General features: G+C 43.2%; 2 protein-coding genes across 9 annotated transcripts in view; one reads left to right on the forward strand and one right to left on the reverse strand.

The window, feature by feature from the left end:
* akap13 (A-kinase anchoring protein 13) overlaps positions 1-9,237 on the reverse strand; it is a 190,987-nt gene that overhangs the window by 26,620 nt on the left and 155,130 nt on the right. For 6 of the 8 annotated variants that reach the window (XM_050072194.1, XM_050072195.1, XM_050072197.1 and 3 more), the window contains 3 exons: positions 2,208-2,258; positions 1,922-2,116; positions 1,502-1,783 (listed from right to left, as the gene is read on the reverse strand). In XM_050072194.1, coding sequence (XP_049928151.1) covers positions 1,502-1,783; positions 1,922-2,116; positions 2,208-2,258 — 528 coding nt within the window. The remainder of the gene's footprint in view (positions 1-1,501; positions 1,784-1,921; positions 2,117-2,207; positions 2,259-9,237) is intronic. The other 2 variants (XM_050072192.1, XM_050072193.1) reach the window with 2 other exon arrangements.
* Positions 9,130-9,237, forward strand: part of LOC126407416 (inverted formin-2-like) — a 7,101-nt gene continuing 6,993 nt past the window's right edge. Inside the window, exon 1 of the mRNA XM_050072286.1 lies at positions 9,130-9,179. The gene's annotated coding sequence lies outside the window, so the exon portion shown is untranslated. The remainder of the gene's footprint in view (positions 9,180-9,237) is intronic.

Raw genomic sequence — 9,237 nt, forward strand, 5'->3', positions numbered from 1 at the left:
TGGACACTTTATGGACACCACAGCTGTCTGCTGTTTTGCACATACAATCACTTGCACTAGATGTGCTCCCTTTATCCACTGCTCATTCTCATTCACTGCTGCTCATTATTATCCACTTCCTATTATTTTCATTATTATTATTATTGTTATTGTTATTTATCGCCGACTCTTGGATTATTGTACTTATTTGCATGCCTAGTTATTTAAGTTTTTTAAGTCTAATTTTGAAATCTTTAATCTGACTCTTTTTCCTTGACTGCTGTAACACTGGAATTTCTCAATTATGGGATCAATAAAGGTGTATCTTATCTTTTCTTATAATGAATTGATGACTGACACATGTCACCGCAGCAATGGCGCCGCCGCAAGATGGCGGCATACACAAATCGCTCGCCGAATTCGTCTATAGAACACTGAAATGCCACTAATAATCCCTCCTAACACAAACACCTGGGTGAAAAGTGAAGCAGAAAGTGGGTCTGTAAATTGATGGATGTTTACAACAGACAGTTTGGTAATGATTTTACTGTTCACCTTTGTTTCTCTTCCAGATAACTTTGTCTGAAAAGCTTTGTATCCATCAGTCTGGATCCATCATCTCACTTTGTTCTGACATCTCAGAGATAAATCTAATCTAATCTAATCTAATCTAATCTAATCTAATCTAATCTATTTTACAATAAATTATTTCCATCCCACATGGTGACTGTATTGCCCTGCACTTATACATTTTAGCTAATAAAGTTCTATTTTGGCAATAACAACAACTACATTCAAAGACACAGACACATAACCTAAAAACAGTCTGTCTGTGACAAATGCCGTTATCTTGCAATGCTGGTGATTTCTACCAATGAATTTCAGTTTTATAATCTCTCCAAGTGGGACAAAGGGCTGGTACTATCAGATCCGTAATTCACAGTTTATCAAAAGTTCACTGTACACCCACACAGCTGTTTAGGGCTGATAAGACCTCTTCTTAAACTAGTGTGGGTATGCAAACACTGACTCCTGTGAGCTGTTATTGTGGCACGATCTACAGCTTTAAATCTTTGGACCTCTGGTGATTGGTGCAATCCTGAGCAAAGATTCAAGCACTCAGTGCATTTACATGCACTGTTAAGTGGAGCTATGGTTATAGCTCAGGCCATTTAATTGGACTGGATGTAGATTTCACTATGTTGTTACCTGCTTCCTCTTCTGTTACGCATAGTGCAGAGCACCTATGCCAGTTTGGGTCTGATTGACTGTATGCATGCAGAGATAATTCGACTCCCAGTTGCATTTTCTGGGTGTGTTAGTCTAACTTTGAGAAATCTGATTCAGTACAATTTCAGTCGAACTAACATGTTTACATGTATTTTAAAAGTCAGGTTTTAGTGGAATTAACTGTCCACCAGGGAGAAGACAACCCATCTCACCCATGCCTTGTCTTGACCATAGTTTATCAAAGCCTCATTAGCCAGCTAACATAAGAGGTAAAAATCCCCCAGGCTCTGACCTTGTCTCTCTTCGTGGCCTCCAGTCTCTCTGTGTCTCTCCTTAGAGCTTCCATGTCTCTCTCCAGCCTCCTCTGTGCCTCCCTCACCCTCTCCATCTCTCTCTGGTACTCCTCTTCCTTCCTCTGCAGTGTCTCTCTCTCCTCCAACAGCTCTTGACGCCTCTTGCTGGTCTGCTCCTCCTCTACTCTTAGCCTCTCCTCCCGCTCTGCCAGACCTTTCTCCTTCAAGTCCCATGCCTTCTCTCTCCTCCTCTTTTCCTCCTGGTATGCAGCCTGCTGTTTCTGAAGCAAGAAGGTGTGTAGATATTGTATTGAGATGGTAAGATAGGGTTAGTTGTGGGACTGGATTAAAACATGAGGTATAAATCCTGTAGAAATGAGGAATGAGGAAAAAACGAGGAAGGAGCAGTGAAAGTGAACCTGCAGAGTGGCCGCCTCCTGTCGCTGTCTTTCCAGACTCCTATGTTTCTCCTGCTCCATGAAGGAGGAGGGGCATGAGGAGGAAGAGGATGAGAGTGAGGAGGAGGACGAGTGTCTGGAGGAATTGGCATTGAGCCGCTCATTCAGGGTCTGCCGCTGCTCCTGAATGAACGAGTCCTGCTGAACCACCACAGCCTAGAGGCAGAAAATGGTTTGGGATGAATTAGAATGACAGTAAACACAGCCTGTATGTGCCATCTTTTTACTGGAGGTGTGTCTCTAGTACCTGCAGTGAAATCAGCAGGTCGTGAAGATGTGTCACACTGTGCTGAACCTGCTGGAGTAACACACAGTACAATTACACTGGCGTTGCAGTAATGTCAAGTATTTTAAGACCCAGCAATCATCTGACGTTTGTCAACCTAGATGAATGTAACTTCTTACTTTGCTATTATGTCACAGGAAGATCTAATGGTAAAAGCCTTTAAAAATGACCATATGTGGATGACCACCTACTTTACCTACAATGTGTGATGCCATATTTACTGTGTAGAGGTTGTAATGTCATATTAATAGGTAAATAATACTGTACGTCGTGTATCACCATTTATCCTGAAAATATAGTGAAATATAGTGGCTATACGATATTTTGTCCATATCGTATAGCCCTATTAGGAACAGTTAAAAGAGCAGCTATGGAGGATCTCAGGGTTTGTGGAGGGACATGAAATGATAGAGAGTCTTTGGTATAAGACGGGGTGAGGCCATTAAGAGCCTTGAAAACCAACAGAAGCAAACAGGTGCTATGGCTAGCGGAGATGAGGCTGGTCAGACTCTAATGGTGAGTCTGCAGGTGTAATGTGGTAAAAGCTGTCGGACGCAATTCTGAAAACCATCAACGACCGGTTTGACAAAATTTGAATCTCTACAATCCTAACAAATCACATTAACGGCCCGAATGGACTCCATGGATAAGGTAGCCTCAGACCACAAATCCTGTCTGACGGTGATGGAGAAAACGGAACACTCGCCTGCATGCCAAAGTTCAAGACCTAAAAGGAAGGTCTTGCTGCAACAACATAAAAATTGTGGGCATCGCAGAAGGAGAGGAAAAAGGGACACCGATAGAGTTTGTAAGCACCCTGATCCCAAAACTGGTGGGTGAGTCCTACTTCCAAAAACCTGTGATTATTGACTGTGCGCACAAACACCCAAAATTTGCATAAGAGAATGACACCTAGAACACCTAAACACCTATCCTGTTTTTCCCTGTCTGATTTTATTCTCAACATACATTAGAAAATAGCTTGTTATAAAATAAACTCTGCAACATACCTTGAATTATGTGTTTAGTCATTAGGGGTGAGAATGTGTCACTGATTTACCGTACTTCATCTATAGTTATTTCTTTCACTACTTATTTATATTACTAAAACTGAAGTCTGCTGCTAAAGTTGGCGTCATGTTTTGCTAAGAACAGTTTTTAATAAATCAGAAGCTGCATGTAACTGTGTTGTTAACGTAGACGAGCGGAGGATTAGCTGCAAAATACATTTATTCTCTTTACATGGAGCTACAGTTAATACTGAATTATGTTAAATGTTTGCCGAATGTGTTAGTATCTCTTAAAGTGGACCTATTATGCATATTTTCAGGGTCATATTGATATAAACATGTAATATTGGGGTCTAGTGTAATAGATTCATGTGCTTTACTGTTCAAAACACACATTGTTTGTCTTACACTGATCAGTGCTGCAGCACCTCTGCTGTGTTTTGGCTTATGTCCCGCCTCCCCAGCAGCCAAGTCTGCTCTGATTGGTCAGTTCACTCAGTCTGTTGTGATTGGTGCAATGCTTAGAGCGTGAATCGGAAACGTCATGCCCCTTACCTTATTTGACTTCACCACCGGAGGCTGGCATAAGCAACACCGCTGAGGCTAAAGCTAAAGTTAACGATGGCGGTTAAATTTGAGTTAAGAAACACAAGTCACAAATTAGGCATTGTGTCAAAGATAAAATTCCTAATTTTGAAACCATACCAAAGGCTTTGGGCTCCTGCAGCTTCCCCCAGACTCCAGACACCTGATATCTGGCTTTGTATCTCTATTTACGACCTCTGTATCCACTACCCATCTGAAAGACGCTTGGTCCACTGAGCTGAATCAGGAGATGTCGATAACATTTGAAATGAAGGCTTAACTACAATTAACCCTTGCTCAATTAATATCAGACAGACACTCACAGACTATTCAAAGATCAAATTAAACAAAATTTCTCTGTCTGATTCTCCATTATGTGACAAATGTAAAGTTGCAGAGGGCTCTTAAATGCACCTTTTTTGGCTCTGTCCTCATCAACATTACTATTGGTGCAAAATATTTTAATGGTACTATGGAAGAGAGATTCCCCCTGATCCAGAACTGGCACTCTCTGGATGCTCAGGGATGACTTGGAACTACACATCTGATGAACAATCGGCACTGATGCTTAGAATGGTAGCTGCCAGGAAGATGATTCTTACCAGCTGGAAATCACTGACACCCCCCAGGTGCAACCCTTCCACAGTGTATCTGCTATGAATATAGGAACACATATATTTATAGCAGATACACTGTGGAACATATGTGAGCTTATAATCATAATGCTGCAGTCTCATCATTATGTGCTGTATCCAGGACGACATGTCACACAGGTTTTCCTTTGCAATCACGAGCAGTGGCTTAAGGTCTGTTTTTAGCCTAACTTTAGGAAGTCTATAGATGTAGTTATAAAATTTCTCACACTCAAAAGCCATAGCAAAGTACTCCTTTTTAATTTGTGTGTATCTGCATTCTGTAGCCATCTTGAGGTGTGACATATACAACACTGGTTGCCATGCTTCCTCACCCTCCTGCAGGAGGACATCCCCTAAACCATCCTTCCACGCATCTGAAAAGACCATTGTTCTCTTTTTGGGGCAGAAGAACTTCAGTGGGGGTTCCAGTTCACTTGCTAGAACATGTAGCAGTCCCCTTCCATTCTCCTGGGCTGGATGGCATTCCAGGTCGGGTTCTGAAAAACTGCGCCCTGGAATTAATTCATCTGATCCCTCTGTACCTCCACAGTCCCAGGTATATGGAAAACATCAACCATCATCCCTGTTCCAAAGAAATCCCACCCATCAGAGCCGAATCACTACAGGCCTGTGTGTCTCACCTCCGTCATAATGAAATGTTTTGAGAAATTGGTTCAAATGATCATCCTGCCATATGTGTCCCCACTGTTAGACCCCCACCAGTTCGCATACAAACAAAGGAGAGGTACAGACGATGCGGTAGCCACTCTCCTGCACCATCTGCTTCAACACCTGGACTCCCCCCTACGCCAGACTACTCCTCGTTGATTTCAGATCTGCCTTTAATACAATACAGCGCCACCAGATGATCCAGAAACTACAGTGCCTTTATGTTCCATCTCCACTAATACACTGGATCCACAGCTTCCTCTCCGACAAGACCCCAGGCAGTGAGGGTCGGCCAGTCCCTGTCCTCCACCATCACGCTCAATACTGGTGCTCCGCAGGGGTGCGTGCTCAGCCCGTTCCTCTACACCCTCTACACAAATGACTGTCAGAGTCTATCTCCCACCACACTTTATTTTAAATATGCAGATGACACGGCCATTCTTGCATTGCTGGACAATAACGACTCCTTCGCTGCCTACCAACATTCCCTTTCCCATTTCAGCACATGGTGCAACAATAACTATCTCCACCTCAACATCTTCAAGACCAAAGAACTGATTATCAGCCCTCCCAAAACCCTGGCCCCCCTCCCCAGTCTCTTCATCAACGGGGAGAAGGTGGAGGAGATGGAGTCTTCCAAATATCTCGACATTACACTGGACAATAACCTCAGCTTCAATCAGCACACCACGGACATTTACAAACGCTGCCAACAGAGACTCACAGCTATATGCAAACTCCGACACCTGTCTGTTCAACCCCAACTCCTCTTCCTTCTGTACTGCAGCATTGTTGAACTGGTTTTGTTGTATGGTGCCATCTGCTTCTTCCCCATGCTCACGGTTGTTAATAGAAACAAACTTTTGAAAGTAACCCATCTGGCAAGCAAAATCATTGGCTTAACTACTCCTAACCTATCTGACAGTGTCACCTCATCTCTGACCCGTAAAGCACTTAGAATCACACAGGACCCTGACCATCCACTCCACCAATACTTCATTCTCCTCCCCTCCGGCCGTAAGTACAGGCTACCTCTGTGCAAAAAAGTCAAGTTCAATAAGAGTTTCATTCCTGCAGCTATACGTGCCCTAAATGAATGAATAACATCTGTCTGACAATGTTCCAGCCTGTGGTGTGTTTGTATGTCGATGTAATTGTTAATGTTTTTGCACTGACTGTGAAAAGAATTTCCTTGCAAAGGACTAAATACACTAAACTAAACTTCTCTCTCATGTTCGTGTCCCCACTGAAAGCAGCTTTCTTAAATGAACAGTTTTCACAGCTAAATTTAGTATGAATTTTCCCATTTGTCCCTGTTTAGTTTGAGTCCTTCTTCCTGTATTCTCCTATGTGTTCTCTCCAGTCTGATGACACGCTCTTCTGAGTGGAGACCCACACCATCTGATGATCCACATACACCCACATACCGTCCAGCCCCTCAATAATTTGCTCCATGACTCTGTGTAAGATCTTGGGGATGGATATAATCCCCAAATCCAAATGATATGAGTGCCTGTCTAAGGGGGCATTAAAAGTGCACATCTTAGCACTATCTTCATCGATGTTTAAATGCCAGAATTCATGCAAAGCCTCCATCTTGGAAAAGTACTTTGTAATTTCATTAATTAGCCTATTTCCTCATTTCCTCGTTCCTCATTTGGGAATTTCTCTCTCTCTCTCTGCTCTCTTTTGATATTAGAACTAAGATCCTTCGAATCCATAAAAACATGCAGTTTACCTTGCTTTTTGAGTTGATACAGACCATGGAATTTACCCAGTCGGTGAATTCCACCCTCTTTATGACACCCAGGCCCTCCATGCGGTCTATTTCTGCCCTTACTCTTTCACAGAGAGCCATTGGAGCTCCCCTGCCTGCGTGAATCACAGGTTGTGTGTCCTTTCTCTGTTTGATAGAGTTTGATAAAGCAGTTCTCCAAAACCCTGAAATACATCTGCATATTTGTGCACTAAAGCATTATGAGTCTGATTTGTAGTTTCTAGGAGGCACTCTGCACGTCATTCTATTGATGGTATAAACTCTCATTACCAAGCCCATATCCACACATGCCTTATTGCCCAATAGTGTCTAATGTTCATCAGATACTACAACAGACATGGGTCGGTGAATACAATTCTTGCCCTTAACCTTTAGCCTACATGTTCTCTTTGCCTCAGTGCTTTGTTCATTATATGGCATCAAAGCCACTCTCTTATTCTGTATTTTGGGTCTCACTTTGAGATAACATGCATTACTTCAGTGTATTAGGTTTGCCTTAGCCCCTGTGTCCAGCTTAAAAGGAACTATGGTGTCATTTACGGCAAAGGAGCTAACCAAGCGCCACTCTGCAGTCCTACAGAATGAACCATATTTCCTTCATCACTGACCTGGTTAGACTCACTTTGCACCATTTGTTTATTCTGTCTCAGTGGCATGGAGTGTCTTCCCTCTTTTTTCTATTTGATCTCCTGAAAGCACAATTTTTTCCATATGCCAGACACTGCCGGGCTACATGTCTATTACCTCACTCTTTGCAGTGATAAGGCGACATGTACCTTGCCTCTGCACGCCCTCTTGTGTCCTTTGTCTAAGTCCACCAAAAAAAGTCCACCAACATGTTTTCCAGTCCCACTGTCCTTGCGCCCATTACTGTGGTGCCACTACCAGCAAGGGTTTTTCTCTTACCTTCTTCTATTTAAAAAATGACTTGATCATGTATCATGTCAAGTCAAGTCCTTGACTATTTAAAAGTGGTTGGTGCTTCTGTTTTTATGTCAGTCAAAAATCATCTGTTTTTGCATGTGGGAGTGAAACTCCGTCATAGGTTTCATTTTATTTGGGGTGTGCAGTATTCATCCAAAGTTTCAGCACCTTTATGCAGAACATTTTTACTATCATCAGCGTCAAATGTGAATGTCTTATTAGGGCTGTCAATTTAAATTTGAATTTGAAAAAAAAATGGACCTTCGAATGTGAAAATTGATATTCGATTATGGAGAAAAAAAAACACCACCGCAGCTGTCCTCTTTGCGAGTGGGTGTTGGCCTGGGCCGCTGCACTGAACGCACTGCATAAGGCCACACCGCCCGCGGAGGTGCTGCGATGCGCAGCGCACGAGCCGGAGCATTTCCGTTCACATCAGACGCGCATTTCTCCATGCTGGTCGACAAGCAGTTGTGCTCCCAGCTGTTGTCTCCGTCACCCGGCTTGACACATTCGCTCGTGCAGAAAATAGACCAGAGCCGGCCACGGAGCTGCGCGGAGCGGCGCGGCGCAGCCGGTGTGGATGACACAATTGGTTAACATGGACGCCGAAAGGAAACTGGCTTCGCTTCTCCGCGCTTCGAGGCTTTTCGCAGCGCTTCCGCGAGCGGTGTGGCCTGACGGGTCAGAGAGGGGGGGCGAGCGAGAGGTCCGCGGTCGTTTCTAACGTAATGTTATAGATAATTGTTTTATGTGTTTTAATGCGTAGGTATGTAAATGTTTTCAAAGACATTTATGTTGAACTAAAAATACCTACAAGTAGGCTAGTTATGTTTCCTTGTATTAATACATATACAAGTATGTTTCCTTGTATTAGTTTGCCCTCTTGTGGACATAATGCGAAAAAAAAAAATTCTAATGGTTCGAACCTATGAGTTATTTTTAGAACGAATATTCGAACGTCATTTGAACCTATGAGTTATTTTTAGAACGAATATTCGAACGTCATTTTTGAGCAATTTTGACAGCCCTATGTCTTATCCCAGACAGCAGCTGACACTGAACCAGATCCGCCTACAAGTCGTGAGATCCGCGTAGCAGTCACACCGCCAAGCGCCTCTGACCCAGCTTTGCGCCGAGTCTGGGTGGAGACTATACGCTGACAGTCGTAATGATACATTCGGCTCCAATCCGTTTAGGCAGCGCAGCCCAGACGCGCCGAAATTCAAATTTTAACTGTCCTTTTTTTAAACCACTTCGGCGGTAGGGAGCGGAGCACAGCACAGAGCAGAGCGACAGGACACCGGCAGAGCGTCTGTCATTGGAGTTCTTGGTAAGTACATAACACAATATTAAAATGATTGTAACAGCGTTGTTGTATTTTTTTTTAA

Source organism: Epinephelus moara, chromosome 20 (genome assembly GCF_006386435.1).
Source record: "Epinephelus moara isolate mb chromosome 20, YSFRI_EMoa_1.0, whole genome shotgun sequence".
NCBI classification, from domain to species: Eukaryota; Metazoa; Chordata; class Actinopteri; order Perciformes; family Serranidae; genus Epinephelus; species Epinephelus moara.